Source organism: Sinocyclocheilus rhinocerous, unplaced genomic scaffold (assembly GCF_001515625.1).
Source record: "Sinocyclocheilus rhinocerous isolate Xijiao unplaced genomic scaffold, SAMN03320098_v1.1 scaffold1908, whole genome shotgun sequence".
NCBI classification, from domain to species: Eukaryota; Metazoa; Chordata; class Actinopteri; order Cypriniformes; family Cyprinidae; genus Sinocyclocheilus; species Sinocyclocheilus rhinocerous.
The window spans coordinates 725475-744315 of record NW_015630984.1 but is presented as its reverse complement, the minus strand read 5'-3'; the positions used below and the strand labels follow the sequence as shown (position 1 = coordinate 744315).

Here is an 18841-nt window from a genome sequence, read left to right as displayed (position 1 = left end):
CAGAACTGTATTTTCCTAAACATCTACAACTCATGCCAACTACAACTGTACACTGTTCAGAAAGTTGACCTAAAGATCGATTACTTTGGTTGTCTCTATGGTTTTCTAAACATTCTAAACAAACGTTCAGAACGTTTGACCGATTCTCGATTTTTAACTAGTCAACTTGAAAATGTAACTACAACATGATTCAAGTAACTTTTTCTTTATTAACCCTCTAGTTAAAGAAATTTCTATTCCAAGTGCACCACACATTAAGTTGTCAACATGATGTAAATGTTAAACAAATCACTTGTTATTAAACATCTTTGCAAAAACGATGCATGAACTACAACTACATATTGTACAAACTTGACTTATACATATTATATGTTCAGAAATAATAAGAGGAAAATGCTTTAAAAAAAAACTCAAAAGTCAAGGTAATTCAAATTCAAAACGACTGAAGGTATATAACACCAGAAGACTATTATTAACTAAAAAATTTCTGTAAAATCAATGAACAGCAGCTTTCAGCCTGATGTCACCATGATGCAAACATGAAATTTCAGACATACTGTAGTAGTTCTTAACAGGTTTTTATTCGATTGCGCTGCTTTTCCATTGTTTTTTCTATGTAAACATGTTTGACTGTTGACCTCGCGTCTCTTGCAGCACCTCATGCATGAAACGGCATTCTAAAAACGCTAAAGTTAAAAGAAGTTCAACTCCCATCCTCCTGCATTTTTTCCTATTCCACTGCCCATGTCGCATCTGTCAACACAAAAGCGCATTCTGTGTGAATGGCACCTAGTGATATATTCTACTATTGTCCTTCACAGAGCGCATCACATGTGAGCAGTTAATCACGTGTGCCGACATGCAGTTCGATCATCGCTTTCTCTTTACTGTTAACAATGGCATATTGTCAAAGTGTCTGATTCTAACGTTTGGTAATATTTCGATTCAAAATCGTGATTCCTCAATTTATAAAAAATTAAATTGTGACAAAACATTAAATTCTAATTAATCAATAAAATTTGCCCTACAGCTATATTAGGTCTAATTAGGATAGATAAGTGCACCTTTGGTTGGTTAGCGAGACTTTCAGGGCAGCACGCTTTTTCATATTCATATTTATTTTCATATTAGAGGCCTTCTAAATACTATTTATTTAATGATGCCAACAGCCTTCTACTTTCAAGAGCACCTATTTAATCTAACAATTAAATACTCAAACCTTTTTTAAGAGAGTAGATAAAGGCGATAAAATGTACAAGTACCTCACAAAGGAGAAGATTCCGCGGTATATTTAGATAAAATAAACAGACACTGACTAAATTACACAAGCAGGGTATTTACATGCATAACAGCTGAATATATACTGTCAATGATAAACCAGTTCATTCCCACAGCAGGATATCATGCAAATCAGCCTAAACTCTTGCTTTAAAATATTCCAACACTGCATTTAGCATAACACACCAATTAGTTCGGCATTTACACACAAAACTGTACAACAATAACTTAGCCCCTTATCAGAATCAGAATCAGAATCAGAATGAGCTTTATTGCCAGGTATGTTTACACATACGAGGAATTTGTTTTCATGACAGAAGCTTCCACAGTGTAACAGAATGACAGTGACAGAACAAAAAACACAGATAATAAAAAATAGAATAAGTAAATAAGGAATAAAAGTATATAAATTGACAGTTGTATGTGCAGGTATATTACAATAGACAGTTTTGTATGGCTCCCCTGACTACAATGTCCAGCAAAACATCAGAATAATCAAAAACCGGTGAAATATCGGGTGGTGTGTACTTCCGAATGTCCAGCAATTCGTCTCTGGTGAAACTGATTGCAGGGATATAACTAAAGACAGGACAAACTAACAAAAACATAAAAACAACTACGGAGCACGCCACGGAGGCAGCCATCAGCGTCGGCGCCATCTTACAATACAATACAATACATCTTATGAGGTCGGTTTGCATGTAATTTAGAGAAACGCAAGACTAAATCTAATGTTTGAGGCTGGTTAGGTTAAGGGAAAAGCAAACCTTGAGTTTGCACAGGAAACAGACTCAATCTCCCGCATATTCACACAAATATTTTCCTAAAGATACTTTGGGATGTAAGCACTGGAATCCTGCCAGGATAGTGATTAAAAACGGCATTAATTACCTGCAAGACTACATGTCTACCTTATATACTTGAAGCACAATTAAGGTCACAGCAAGATGGTTTTGTAAACAACTGATCCAGAGGATGATCAGGAGACTAGACATCATCATCACGAGGATGATTAGAGATCCGCTCAAGCACAAACTCCGAGAATCATGAGACAAAGGACCGCTGACTGATCAAAACAACATATTTTGCATAATATAAACGCATTATCAAGTGCATTATTAATTTTAGGTTGATATTATAAAGACTCAGTGTATAAGCACTCATCTAAACATCTAATGGCACGCTTTACACAAAAACAAATGAAACTCAACCTAGGTTGCAGAGAGGGAATTTTCTAACATTGCCCAAGCAAACGCCTCAGAGGTTTCGTATGAATAATGCTTTTCCAGATATTACACTTCAAGTAATATTTTAATGTGTTCTCAAGGCAATGCAATGAGTTTTCAATTCCCCAGCTCAGGTTTGAGAAAGTGCATTTTCCTGCGTTCAGTGCAGAAAGAGTTAATGCTTGTGTGGATACGCAACATCAGTCTCATTCCACACACTCAGAAATGTCATTCGTGTGACAAAAGACAGTGTGACTGGAGGACGTAGGTGAATGTATTCATAATTACATCTGTTACATTACCGCCGGCGTGATGTTACTTTTCAACGTGTTCAAAAGCATGCTGCAGACAAAGACGTATGCAAAGAGGCATTTGACTCAAAAACATGCTACAGGATCAAAGGGAATGCTAGTGGTGGTGTAGCTAAACTATGAATCACAGTAAAAAGCGTGGTGTGCAGTAGTTAATGATCAAAAAACAAACACTGAGTGATTTGTGGAAACAAACCAACCAAATAATTTCTTTAAAATTTGCAATACATTAAACATAGACTTTTAGACATGGTCTTGGACATGGTTTTGGTCATGGGTTGTAAATAAAATATGAAATATTATACTGTTAATATACAAAGGAGAGAAAGTTCTTTCATCCAAGATGTATAGTTCTGAAGGTATAAGTCAAGGTATACATCCCAATATAGTTTTACGAGAAATTTAACATGTTATACAGTATATTTAATCCATAATAAATTTGAAATCAATAATTTCAAGAATTAAATCAATTCAAGAATATTTAACTCACTAGATTATCAAAAAAAGGCATTAAATCATTCAATAAAAAGAAAAAGAAAACATAATAAAAAATAAATAAATGTGGTAAATATATGCAATATTAAAAATTGTTTCAGACATAACATGAGGTAAAACAGGGGATTTTTTTTAAATGAGAAATTCAAAATTTTATATATTTAATCCAAACCAAATATGAAATAAAAAACAAAAATCAAGAATTCAAGAATATTTAACTTACTAGATTATCAAAAAAGGCATTAAAACATTCAATAAAAAGAAAAAGAAAACATAATAAAAAAAATAAATAAATGTGGTAAATATATGCAATATTAAAAATACTTTCAGACATAACATGAGGTAAAACAAACAGGGGATTTTTTTTAAATGAGAAATTCAAAATTTTATATATTTAATCCAAACTAAATATGAAATAAAAGAAAATCAAGAATTTAACTCACTGGATTATCAAAAAATAGGCATTACAATATATTCAATAATAAATTAAAATAATAAAAAAGTAATAAAAATAAAATAAGCAAATTAGGTAAATATATGACTTAACTGATTACAATAACAACAAAAACATTAATTCACAAATATTTAATTCAAAGGGATATAAAAATAGGTATTACCACATAGTTATTTAAAAATTTGGTTAAAAAAATTACGTTACAGGGTTTTCTATGAACCCATATTTCTATAAACCCTCATAACCAGCCCTTGCTAAAACGTGAGGCAAAAAAAATTACATTCTGAGTCCTACAAAAAAAAATTTGGCCAGAACTCAGCCATACTGAAAATTAGACATTACAACATATTTGTCACCCGAAGCTTTGAAAATAATTACTTCTGACAGTAACGGTTTCTCTGTGCATCTGTTTAAATGATAATCGATGCAATCTGCATAAATAATATGCAGCCCAATAACATAGGGTCCTTTGTGGGAGAATTCAACTTCTGTCCCAAAGGTCTTCTTTCTCTCTCTCTTTTGGGATACAACATAATTGACTTCCTTTTTACATTCCAACACATTACCTCCCGCGCTGTGCCAGCTGCTCCAGAGGGTTCGGCCTGATCACCGCCAGCAGCCAGAACCTTGTGACAGATATTATTCTGCCTTCCTCCTGCCCTCCTGTCCAACCTCAGGCTCCCAGCAACAGCGCTATACATCACTGTCCCCATTAGGAACGGGAACTAGCCTCAGATAAACCCCACGCATCAGCAAACAGCACATCACATGCTCTCATTAGAGCCAAAATGGCTGTCGGTGTCCCGCTCTTTTACACGATGAGCCCCGCAGTTTGACCTTTTAAGAAGGCCGGTGCAGAGCTCAGGATGCAGACAGACCACCGGTAATGACCAAGTGGGCTGCTCTCTGACAGCGACTGCGCAAAATGAGCTCTGGACTGTTGTTACAGACCAAAAAACTGAGTCAGAGTCTCTCTGAGTAACAGAGAAGCAGGCCGTTCTCACACTGAACCGTTCGCTGCACGGTCCGGCTGAGGTCACAATTCATTATATATCACAAATAGTTCATTGCAAATGAAATGTAATGTTTTCTATATTTAATTCATATTAAAAATGAATGAAATATTTTCAAGAATTAATAATTAAATCACTGGATTATTAAAAATAAGTATTACTGTATAGTCAATAAATAAATAAATAAAATAAATTAACAAACATTGGGTGATTTTGAATAAATAAAGTGGTAAACATGATTTAATTTATTTTAATAAATAATGAATATTTAATTACATAATTAACAAATTATATAATAAGATCAAACTAAACAAGGAACATTTTGGGTTAAACAACCATGAGCAAAACAGTGGTTTAACTACCAAAACTTACCAAACTATATAACTCTGACTTGAAATTTAGCTCTTTCAATGGAAGTCTAGTCACTGTTGACTTGTATGCCCAGCAACAATTTTGTATGTTTTAGCAAACCGCGATATGAATTGAAATTATTTTCTGTACTAATCAACAGGATGCCAGAGTTGCTGTCAATACAGCTTAAAGGGGTGCCCCCACATGTCTACGTCACTGTGTGGGAAGATTTGCATAATGCCGCCCAAATGTTCACGCAAAGAAAGAAGGTGTAACTAAAGAAGGCGTAACTTTATTGTTGCTGCCGCCGCCGCCATGTTGTAAAGACGCTGTGTGTTTCGTTGTGACAGCGAAAATACTTTGTTTGGCCTTCCAAAAGAGGACACGACTAGAAATCAGTGGTTAAGTTCTATTTACAACACTGTTCCAGAACAGTTCAACCCAAATATTCAGATGTGTGCAGCGCATTTTACGGAGGACTGTTTCCTAATCCTGGGAGAGTAGACTACAATGCCGGCTGTTCTGACACACAGACTGTAATTAGCCTGCGTTTTCATATTTAAAGAATTTGCCACTGACGACTCAAACGCGAGTTTTGAGCAGTGTAGAACAGCGCTTGTTGTTTGTCATTTCTCCGATCACAAATGCAGACAGAGTTTTATGTTTACGCGGCGCGATGCAACGCAACGCATAAAAAGACAGTATAAGTCATTATAATCAGTAATTATGTCCCCACTGGATGCAACGAATGCCTCGTTTATAATGGGTTTTAATGTTTTTGTCTCGTCGCTCCGGCCGGACACGGCATCACAGTATGGTACGGGGCGTAACATTTCCGTCACACACTTGAGGTATTCGGCCAATCACACAACACTGGATGGCTGGCCAATCAGAGCACACCTCGCTTTTCAGACCGATGAGCTTTGTAAAAATTTGTACAGTATGTGCAAAATAATGTGTTTTTTTAACCTTAAACATTTCATTACACCAAATACACAAAATAATGTTCTTTTTAGCAGCATCATATGACCCCTTTAACTTCTATTCAACCCGTAATATTCCAGCAATGAGAGACGGACAAAGTTTAGCTGGACATACTGATCGACAGGACGAGAGACAGACAGATATGACAACACGCCTCATCAGAGCTATTGATCACTCCATTGGTTTCCCGTCAGTCTGACATTGGCCCTCCATCACAGGACCGTCGGACGGGGCAATGGGTCGCCTTCTTCCTGCCAGCAAAGCAATCGTTACGACGACAGGCAGTAATTACTAATGGCGGCCAACAGTGAAAGTAAAGCTTCTCAAATTTTTGGACACCGGCAGTGAACACTTGTTGACGAAAGGAGATTTATGCTATTTGTTTTAGCATTTATTAATGTTAGAAATATTCAGCTCAGAGACTATAGTAAACAGGACAAAGTCAAAGCTAACAAACAAACACATGCGAGAGACTAGGATTCAGATGTAAACACTGACTACTGTACACTGAGAGCAAAGCAAACAAGACTCGCTTCAGAGCGAAAGATCACCAAACTGCAAACATTATAGAGCTTCAAAGTTTTGTATTTTCAATTAAATATGGTGTAAATAAGATTTATTCTCTTGCTACACAGTCATGCTGTATGCATAATCCATGTAAGTCTGACAAACCTTCAATACGCAAAACTCTCTAATTATTCATTTTAGAGACATAAATCACAGAAATTAATAACTAGCAATTTAGTAATTGAATGAGATGTTAAGGAAACGCTCAGTCTTATGAAATGTATTCTTGTATTCAGCAAGGATGCATTAAACTGATCAAAAGTGACAGTAAAGACATGTACTGTATAATATTACAAAAGAAAATATTGAGCAGCACAACTGTTTTCAACTGATAATAATCAGAAATGTTTATTGAGCAGCAAATCAGCATATGAGAACGATTTCTGAAGGATCATGTGACTGAAGTAATGAAGCTGAAAATTCAGCTTTGATCACATGAATAAATTACACTTTACAATATATTCAAATGGAAATTAGTTCTTTTCAATTGTAATAATTTCATAATTTTACTGTTTTTACTGTATTTTTGATCAAATAAATGCAGCCTTGCTGAGCAGTTCTTTCAAAATAATTTTTCAACAGTGGAGAACATGCATTCATTTTGCAGATGCTTTTATCCAAATGAGGAATAAAAGGCAATTCATCCTGGGGAAAAAATAATAATAAAAATTTGCATGCAATCACTTCATGACATCACTTTCAAATTACACTGCAAACTCAGAGCAATCTTAGAGAAAAATACACATTATTTTACCATGATGCTGAAGACTCAGCAAAATAACACTGGTCAGTGAGCTCGCGCTGAAAAACAAGGCTCAAACGGTCACTTGAAACAGTGCAAAACTCCAGTGAGTGACAGTTAAGTGACTATAATGAGATGCATTCTAGTATTATGTTTAATTTATTCAGCATTTGAATAACAGTTTTGTTTTTCATGCTGTTAAGAGCGCCTATGTGAAGCTGATTGCTGATGTACAAAACAGTGATGAAGTAATTCAGAAACACAGCTCTGCGCTTCAACAAACATTACACACACATCCGGGCTGATTATAATTAGCTTTGAATCAAATATTTACATACAAAGTTCTACAGCTGAAAAAAAAGACTGATAAAAGTGAAAGTCAAAAAAATTAGAGGACAACAACCGAGAAGGTCTGACGAATGAGGAACCTTTGAAATCAAGCTCTGGTTTAGTTAATGAACTTCCCGTTTCCCACTGAGCTAAGTCTATTTTAGGTGAGGATGATCACATCAGCAGAAATCATATCACGCCCGTCTGGACGAATCCAGTGGATTTTGGGAAGGAATTAGTCTCCACTGGTCTAGATTCACACATTAACTCTCCTGTCTGATCATATTCCTTGTTCACTGCTGGCCGGAGGCTCGTGTGAACATACTAACTACATGTACAATGGACACAGCTGCATTTTACTCTTGTTGGCCAAAGTCACATCATGTTCCTGTGGACTCTACACAGGGTTAAAGGACAAGAGGAGACACAGCATTTTAAGTGTACTTCTGAAATGATGGAATTCAACAGAAATGTCTATAAAATTAATGAATAATGTCCTGTCCGAAAATTACCAGTAATATAATGGTATAATGGTATAAATTATATTATAAATTATAAATGACCAGTATAAACGTTTTTTTTTTTGTGTGTGTATGGTAGAATGAAAATAATAATGATAATAATAACAATAATGATAACAAATAAAAGTAGTACTTAAAAATAATAATATATTTGGATTAAAACTGTAGGAAAAAAATAATAAAGTAAATTACAATCAATCAAACAAATCAATCAATCAATATTACAATTAAGACAGCAGATAAGTTATGTTATTATATACCAATTTATTAATGATCAAAAAACATAAAAAATAAAAGAATTTTCCATATTGGAAATTACAATTAATTATGTCCTGGCAGAAAATTACCGGTACGAAAGAAAGAAAGAAAGAAAGAAAGAAAGAGAAAGAGAAAGAAAAATAAAGGCTTAAAAATAATATTATATATGGATTAAAACTGTAGGAAAAAATAAAGTAAATTACAATCAATCAAACAATATTGCAATTAAGACAGCAGAAAATGTATTATATACCAATTTATTATGTAGCAAAAACATTTTAAAAATCTTACCAACCCAAAGAAAGCTCAATAGAAAGACCTGTTGTCTTGACATTATATTTGCCTCAAAAAAATCATCAATATTAAAATCAAGACAGTAAATATCAACAATTACTAACAATCTATTGGCATGAACTATTGGAATTCATTGTAAAATCCAGTCTCTTGTTCGGTTTTTATTTCAGCCAGGATGCTACCTTAAAAGACAGCTGCCTATATAGACAGCAAAGCGCACAGGAGCAGAGCTATATGCAACATGCATCAGCACATTTTAGCTCCTGTAAGCAAACAAAAACGGCGTCAAAAGCAGCACGATTTGACATTTCTGCAGCGTTGGCGTGCAAAAACACCAGGATTTCAAGGCCGTTCTGTTCTCTGGTTTCTGATTACACTCACAAGCCCAGGCGGTGTCCCGCGTGTCCTCTGTAGAACGCCGGTGTGAGGAATGCTAACATATCTTTCCCGCCGCGTGTATTGACCGTGAGCTGATAATGAGGGCCGACAGGGCGAACGGGGAGGCGGAGCGGCCAAATCGCCTGTGTAATGACTCATCCTCTCTCTCTTTATCTCCTCACAGACTCTCCTATCGGACCGGACAGGACACGGCCAACTGCGACACGTGTCGGAACAGCGCATGCATTATTTACAGGTTGGTTGATGTATTTTGTTTGTGTGAGATACACGAGCATGCTGTGCTAATAAAGCTCAACTGCAGCCTCATCACAGATTGTGTGAGTAATGAGCGAGATAAAGAGAGGAAATACTCCTGCTGACAGGAAGGTGTAGGCTATTCGATAAAGGACCTTAGTGGGACACCCTCATCACAGAGCCCGGCACAACATTATCTGGATGTGGAGTAGGAATAGTTCATCTGATATAGTTCATCAAATATTTAAACATATTTGCAGTGTATGAACTTGTTGCATTGGAAAAAAGTTTCTTCTTTTTTATCCTTTATGTTCAATACTAAAACAAATATAATTTGGAACAGAATGAGAGTGGACAACTTCAGTTTCAGTTCTCTTCAGACTGAGGATCTGCGTCTGTCCTGGAGATCTTAAAGGTATAGGGTTAGTTCTTAAAGATACTGAACAAACGGGAGTCTTGACACTCACTCACACACTGACATGAGCGCCATCCTGTCATTTCAGCATCTGAGTGAACTTAAGAGCGGCGCCTCATTTTCCTGAAGAAACCACAGCAGAAAAGTATGTCTGAGTGTGTGAAGGTCAGGCTGTGTTTTTCGCAGAGAGTTTTTGTCTCTTAAGGAGCAATGATAGCTGAAGTACGTGCATGAGGGATTCTGGGTAATTGACAGGTAGCAATCGCCAAGAGAGCTTGTTGTGTGGAAAGCAAAATTGTGTTATGTGAGGTTTCACAAGACTTGAAAGCTCATGAGTCACACGAACGACTGCTGTGCTGTTTTTGGGAGAATTAGCCATTTCACATGCATGCGAAGCTGAAAAAAAAAAAGAGCGGTTTCATTCTGACGTCATGCTTAAATAAGACAATCAACATAAGAAGCATCTCAGGGGACAGCTAAGCAGTGCTATAGATAGAAAGTGTCAAAGTGACATCGACACTCCTTATGAGGAGGCGAGACTCATTGCAGTAGACTAGCGACATACACACAATCAAATTTAGCAGCTCTCTTTGAAGCAAAGTGAAGGATTAAACACAATCTAATTGCACGCAGCCCGGTGAAAACACTCGACAGGAGAGAGCAGGAATCACTCGGGATGAGCCGAGTCCTTAAGAAACATGCTTGACAGATCATTACTTCAGCTATCAGTCATGTCAGTGAACTGATACGTATTGGATAGTTCATGTCATGTTTATTAGTTAGTTATTAATTTTTTATTTTTTAAGACTCATGGGGACTCGTGTCATGGTGGGGACCTAAATTGAGGTCCCCACGGGTAAACAAGCTAATAAATCACACAGAATGAGGTTTTTTGAAAATCTAAAAATGCAGAAAGTTTCCTGTAAGGGGTAGGTTTAGGTGTAGGGCAATAGAAAATATGGTCTGTACAGTAGAAAAAACATTACGCCTATTGAGAGTCCCCACAAGGATAGCAAACCAGACGCACGCGCGTGCGTGTGTGTATGTGTGTGTGTACAGGTATATATGGTTTATGAGGACACAAATGTGTATAATGACATGGGTACTACAACGTAAACATGGTTTATGAGGACACTTCCTGTGTCCCCGTAAAACACATTATACAATTTATAGTATAAGATTTTATTGATTTACAGTATATTCATAATAATATATTTTAAACTTTTTATAATTGTATATTTTTATAATTGTTATTTATATATGTACATTTTTGATGTATTTGATATTATTATTATATTTTAATATATTTTATTCATGAGAACATCAAATGTGTAAAGTTTAACAAAGTTTCAAAGTAGCGTAACAAAATGTAAAGTTGCTTCCCAAACACTGCTATCCATGTCTCTTGTGTGCATGTGTTTAAAAATATTACATGGCGTAGGCCTACTCTTGTTTACACCGATGATATCCAGAATGGCTTCACATCCACATAAATCATGCTAATAGAGTTCAGTCTGAAGGAGCTAAAGTGTTCTACTTAGCATAATATGGTAGGGAGGAGAAATCTCCTGACACAAAGCGCAAGAGCTCAGATCACTGCTCTTCAGTCTCAGCAGCTCTCGCCTCGGAATCAATAAATGCCTGTCGTTCAGCAGCAGAGAAGTGTGCATGCAACATGAAGCAGTTCTGAACAAACTGAAGATAAATTATTCACTTATAAACTCATTTGTTGTGAACAGAAATGAACTGAAATTAGAAATTGGCACCAAGGCAGTGGTGTTAACTAAAATGATTAAAAATTGTTTTTGACAACTGAAAACAGAAATAAAATTAAATAAATGATCAAACAAAGTTTTATTATAAAGATATTTAAAATAAAATCAATATTTTAAAAATAAATAAATAAAATATAGTATTTAAAATGTTTCTAAAAAATAATGATGCACAAGGCAATGTTGTTAACCAATGTTTTAAAATTAAATTAAAAAATATTTTTGTTAATGAAATAAACCAGAATATTAAATGCAAAATTAACACTTGAAAAGCTTAAACGAAAATTAGAAATGTTGCCTTAGCAGCTAACTAAAATAAATCAGCTGAATTTCAAGTACCAAAATGGCTAAAACTGAAATAAAAATGATTTAAAGCTAAATAGAAAACTATATAAACAAAATAATAATATAATATAAATATAATATAATATAATATAATATAAACAAAAACTAATTAGAGGACAAGAAAAAAGTTAAACTAAAATTAAAATTAAAATCGTAAAAATAAAAGAACTAAAAATATGAATAAATACTATAATAGCATAGAAATTCAAACTGGCAGTACTGTATGGACACTTTACATAAAAAGCACCGAAAAATAAAAATCAATCAATCATCCAAGATGGCAGACAAGTAGAGAGAAATGCTGATTATTAATATTCTGTGATACTTGAATATGCATAATTCTAAAAACATGTTAAATCTAATTAACATTACTATGTTTCATGCATTTTTTTCTGCTTTGTATGTAGAAGAGATTAGCACAGCAATCATCTAATGTCAAACTCGATTATAATCAACTGTAAAGCGAGGCTCTTATGCACTGCACTATTTGTGTGGCGTACAGAGATGCAGCCTATGTAGAGCGTTTCAAATCAACAAAAACACTGACTTTTCTTGCAATATCTTGATTCCTGGGAAACGGATTAATGCACGGCAAGCGTTTTAAACAGACAGTGTGCGGTTGCTCATGAGGGTGCATTTCAGGCACAAAGCTACTTTACCTATCCAACAGCAGACAGCAGGACGGCTCACTAGGTTTTTGGAAGAGAGCCACAGTGTTTCCGGCTTCAGTTTCTCAGTTTAACCTTCTGCATCTCTCTGCACTTTCTCTCCACCTCTCATTTCCTGCATCATTATCCCTCCATCACTCCGCATTACTCCTCTGATGGGCATTCAGTCTCTCTGAAGGATCTTCCCATGGCTGACATTCTTAAAGAACGCTCCCAGATCAATACGAGTAAAGCTCAATCGACAGCATTTGCAACATGAAGTCGATTTCCATAGACAATAATTTCGCAAAAATCACACGTATATTGTGCACGTTACCAGCATCCAGACAGCTTACAGGCTGAAATGTGAAGCTTCATTTTTGTTAAATCATTTAAATCAGTTTATTAAGAAATAGGTAGGTTTAAGTTGAATTTCGGCTTCCAACGATTATATACAGTCATGGTCAGAATTATTGGCACCCTTGGTAAATATGATCAAAGAAGGCTGTGAAAATAAATCTGCATTGTTAATCATTTTGATCTTTTATTTAAAAAAATTCACAAATATCTAAGCTTTCATTGAACTAAAACAATTTAAAATGGGGGAAAATCTCATTATGAAATAAATGTTTTTCTCAAATACACATTGGACACTATTATTGGCACCCCTAGAAATTCTTATGAGTAAAATATCTGTGAAGTATATTCCCATTCATATTTACAATTTTGAGCATACCAGGGTGATTATGAACATGAAATTATCCAGCCATGGCTTCCTGTGTACAATGAAATATACTTCACAGGAATATAAATAAGAGGGAAAACAAAGGCCAAATATTCCCTTAATCATCTGGGCACAAAACCAAGCTTCTGCTATGGCCATTCCAGCCACCCTATAGAAAATGAGTGTGGTGAACTGAAGAGGAGAAGCACCATCATGGAGCTGGGAATCTGGAGTGATTCTGGATGAAGGAATTGTCTCTGATCTTGTCAGGTGCTCTCTAACCTCATCAGGCATTATAGGAGAAAACTCAAGAGCTGTTATTATGCCAAATGGAGGTTTCAAAAAGCATTGAATAAAAGGGTGCCGTTAATTGTGTCTAATGTGTATTAGAGAAAAACATTTATGTCATAATGATATTTCCCCCCATTTTAAATTCTTATTCTCCAGTGAAAGGTTAGATTTATTATTTTAAATAAAAGATCAAAATGATTAATGCAGATTTATTTTCACAACCTTCTTTGATCATATTTACCAAGGGTGCCAATAATTCTGACCACGACTGTATGTGTATGTATATATAATGATTTTATTTAAAATAAATAGAAAACTGAAAATAATAATAATAATAATAATAATAAAGATAAATAGAAATATTTAACAAAATAATAAAATGACAAAAGACAAAAATTGGTACCAAAATTGATAAAACCTAAACTAAACTTAAAACTCATCATTGACATCAAAAATCACACTTACAATAAGATGTTGCCAGCTTCCAGAGTTTAAAGGAGTAAATCACATTTTTGATATGTATAAATATTAATGAAAATGACATGAAAAAATAGTAACAAAATTGCTAAACTAAAATTAAAATGAAAAGTGAAAATATAAAAAAATAAGTTAATTTAAAATATGAATAAATTATGGAAGCCACTTTCCACCATAAATAAATAAAAATGAAAAATATAATTGCACCTTTTTATATTTTTTCTTAATTTCTGAGATTATCTCTCACAATTTTTTTTCTTTTTTCGATATCATAATATAATAATCTTCTGGCGGGGGGCACCCTGTATATATATATATATATATATACAGGGTGCAATTTGTGAAAAAAACAGAGGGGGGGGGATGCTTTTGAAAACTTTTTATGAAATGTTTTTAATACAACGCTAACTGTATTTAACGTGATCACAGTTTAATAAAAACATTGTACGTTAGGGCCTATTAATTGTAATGATTTAATTCCCACGGTTATTCAAACAACGAATAAATTATATAGAGAAAGCGTAAATACTGAGGAAAGGGTCTGAATACTTAGGACCATGTTATATTTCAGTTTTTCTTTTTTAATAAATCTGCAAAGATGTCAACAATTCTGTGTTTTTCTGTCAATATGGGGTGCTGTGTGTACATTAATGAGGAAAAAAAATTAACTTAAATGATTTTAGCAAATGGCTGCAATATAACAAAGAGTGAAAAATTTAAGGGGGTCTGAATACTTTCCGTACCCACTGTATATATACATATGAGTATATTATTTCAACAGTAAAGTTTAGATAATTTCCGTATTTCCTTACTGTACCTGCACATTTTTTTTGGAGGAGTGCAAATTATTTCTATCCAGCCCAGAACATTCCGTTTATGTGATTCATATGAAAAATACACACAGATCATTTCAATTTATTTCTCTTTTTTTCCCTCCCTGGGGTGATGGTTAAACTCATGAGAGGGAAGAGATCTCACACCCATAAAAGCGGATTTAGCCGCATTCAATTTACTGAAGTCGAGCTGCTTTGAGCTAGATTGGTCTTCTACGCTTTGTTCTCCCGGTAACCATGTCATCGCGTTTCATCACACTAGACTGTGTTTCCTAATGTGGCCGTCCAGACGGGATACGGGTCTCCAAGGGTCTATTTGGTGAGAGATAACTGTTTAATAGTCAGCGCTTGAAGGGATCACTACGAAACTACGAAATAAACTACGAATCCTGATCTAACTGGACAAGATTTAGCAGTTAGGCTGAGTTCACAATTCTTGGACATGAACAATAACTGGGCTAGATTCTGCTTCACTTTCACACTCATTTGTATAAAAAATATCAATGGAAAATATTCAACAAAAATATTGATTCTTACCATTAAGATATTGTTTCAGTACTGTAAATTCCCAGAAAAAAAATGTGCAAACATTGTCTCACGGACACAGTTTGTGTTTTATCCAGCTGTATTTGCTCAGTGCAACTTATAACATCCAAGTGAAAGACAGAACACCAACACGACAGGGAAAAAAAAAAATCAACTACTTTGTTTCAGCATGTTCTATGAGTGATGTTCTATGAAACAGGTTTGTGTTGCCTGACTTTAATGTGCATCTTCAGCACAGGTTGTAGTGCAGGCTGCAATATTAACAATAATTTTTTTTGCACATTTGACAGTAGCTTGAGTTAGGATGCAGATGTAAATTTCGGTTCATTATCAAAAACAGCAACATCTGTAAAAATTGTAATAACCTCATTTTTATATGGTGAAGTACAATTATTCTGACATTTTTTTTATTTTTTTATCATTGGTCTTCCATAGTAGCAAACAATTAGATCAAGACAACCATGGTTAAAACCACATATAAAGCACCTCAATACTATGGTAAATGTAACTATATGATCTGGTACTTGTATGAAAAACAATATTTTAAATACATTTAGTATAAATGCATAAACACCATAGCTTAATCACAGAAAAAATACTGTAATTATATTCCATTACTCCTTTAATATATTTAATACATGTCTAAATTAATAATATAATAAAATTAACCCTCTACCGCATGGTGTGGCCATATGGCAACATGGTCTTTGTGTTCATTTCCTTGCCACTGTCTCTTTAAGAGAACATTCTCGTTTTTTTTGTTGGAAAGAGAAGACCTTAGTTTAGCCAATGATGTGCTTTGGGTAAGTCACATGACATGCAGTTTTTTTCTGTGGCGAGATTTCTGACAGACTGCCGTCTCTTGTCGGTAGTAGCTGAAAGCAAACTAAAACGTCAGTAACAAACAAGGACCAGTCCGTGTCACTTCCACAAAAAAATCGGAAACATCACTGTTATGATGTTATGATGACATATTCACCTCTCAAAAAAGTTTTTATGAAATTAGTTTTTGGTAAATCATTCAAATGTATGTGTTGCCAAGCGGCAACACTGTGCAATAATGGAATGACATTATTATAATAGTTTAGCTAGCTAGCAAGGTCAGCTGCAATTTGTTAAGCTGTAACAATAACAACATTAATACTAGTGATATAATGTTGATTAGTCGTATGTTAATTGCATTTGTATTATGGATATAATCAAATTGAAATGGCAATTTTACTTTTGATTAAATATGAATACAGGTAACATTACATCAGTGAGCACGGCCATATTCTATGGCAAGGTAATTAAGAAAAGGGCAGAACTGGTTCTTCGCAGATGAAAAAAAAACAGCTTTTTAAAGTTTCATTCATAAAAAAGGTGATCTTTCAAGGATTAAGGGGGGATGGAGGGATGGGGGGCTCATGTTCATAGTCTTCCTCTCATAAGATTGTGTAATGCTGAATTTTCATGAACTGCAATGTTTTTGGTTTTATGTCAATGTTTTATGATACATGATATACAGTATTATATTTGTTTTAACTGTATAAATTTGCAATTTAAATAATATTCATGAAAAATGTAAAAAATTATAAAAATTATAAATCATTATTCAGCAAAAAATAATGGAATAAATAAAAGCACAAGTTGTTGGATAAGGTGTCAAAGGTGTCAATTATAAGTAAGTATTGTGTTAAAGCTTATAATAGCACCAATTGAATCAACACAAACAACATTTCTGAGGAAAAATATGAACTATAAGTAAACTTACACTTATTCTAAGTTAGATTCACTATTGTATGCTGTTGCCGTATGGCAACATATCATAAAGTACCTTAAAATAATATTTTTTTCAAAAAATTTTTTTACAGCACTTCAAGTTAAGCCATCTTAGAAAAGAAAAAGAGTCAAATATTTTTTTCTATAGGTCTATCATAATGCGTGCGGTAGAGGGTTAAATATGAATATCCCACATTTCTGCCACAATACCATGGTGCAGTTAGTGTTACTTCAGTAAATCCATAGTAAATGATGGTGATTACACACAGTGTTTCTCCTGTCTGTCAGCGCTGTTTCATCCGGCTTTAAACTAGTTTAAATCACAGAGTTATTTGTGTTCTTCGCTGAATTTGAGCGCTTCACACTGGATCTCACAGCGCTGTTTAGTGTCACGTGACTGAGACCAGCCCTATATTATTGCAATATTATACCTCATTTAATACCACCTTGCAATTATCCAGAAAAATCACAGCAACATCCAAGTAACGCCCTGGCAACCACTCACACCACCCTGACACTGATACTGTGACTTTTTCGTTGAAGTCAGCGCTAACATTACAGTCTTACTCTATAGTCGTGGCCTAATGGTTGGAGAGTTGGACTTGTAACCCGAAGGTCGCAGGTTCGAGTCTCAGGACCAGCAGGAACATACAAACTCAAAGATTTGTAGCAAAAAGTATGGGTCACCATATTTGGCCACACGTCATTTTCGCCCACTGTATATATATATATATATATATATATATATATATATATATATATATTTCCCCCACAAATATTATTCTTTTCTGCGCCTGGGTGCAAAAATATTGAAAAGCTAGAGATTGTAGCTGTGCTGCATGAAAAAAAAAAAAGTGCAGCTTTATCATTTCTGCTATCTTGTTGGTTTTCAAATCTAAAACAGCTTTACGTTGTAAATGTTCAAAACACAGCATCATGAGGCTGGAAAAAGATGTGCTAAATGGTTTCTAGGCTGTTGCTAGGCAGATGATAAAGCATTCTGATGAAAAACTGTAGTTCCATTCTTTAGAATAAAAGTACCTGTCTTTTCATAAATAAATATTTCAAAATGTAATTAATAATACAATAAATAAATACAATAATAATTAGTTTAACAATTATATGAATAAAATCAAATAAGTAAATACAAATACATTTAAATACATTTCAGTAAACAACAGCAAAACAATAATTATTATTTTAAAATAATAATCATTTAATTAATAATAATAGTATACATTCAGTAAGTAAAAACAAATGTAAATAAATGTATACACATTTAAAAAATTTAAATAAATACATAAAGCAAGTATAATTAAATAGTTTACGATTATAATTATTATTTAAAAATGAAATTATTAAATAAATAAATACATAATTATTAATATTAAAAAATGAATAAATAAAAATAATTAATAATGTATTGATCAGGCATCTGCCTACTTGCATAAAATTTGTTTCTGGTCTAAGTGCGAGGAATAGTGACACTTGCTTTGTCAAACACTAAATACCAGCTAGACCAGGGGTGCCCAAACTCGGTCCTGGAGGGCCGGTGTCCTGCAGAGTTTAGCTC

General features: G+C 34.2%; 2 protein-coding genes across 2 annotated transcripts in view; one reads left to right on the top strand and one right to left on the bottom strand.

Moving 5' to 3' along the window:
- LOC107740868 (dedicator of cytokinesis protein 1-like) overlaps positions 1 to 18841 on the bottom strand; it is a 268121-nt gene that overhangs the window by 125915 nt on the left and 123365 nt on the right. The window lies entirely within an intron of this gene.
- insyn2a (inhibitory synaptic factor 2A) overlaps positions 1 to 18841 on the top strand; it is a 51464-nt gene that overhangs the window by 23559 nt on the left and 9064 nt on the right. The window contains exon 3 of the mRNA XM_016553370.1: positions 9387 to 9458. Coding sequence (XP_016408856.1) covers positions 9387 to 9458 — 72 coding nt within the window. The remainder of the gene's footprint in view (positions 1 to 9386; positions 9459 to 18841) is intronic.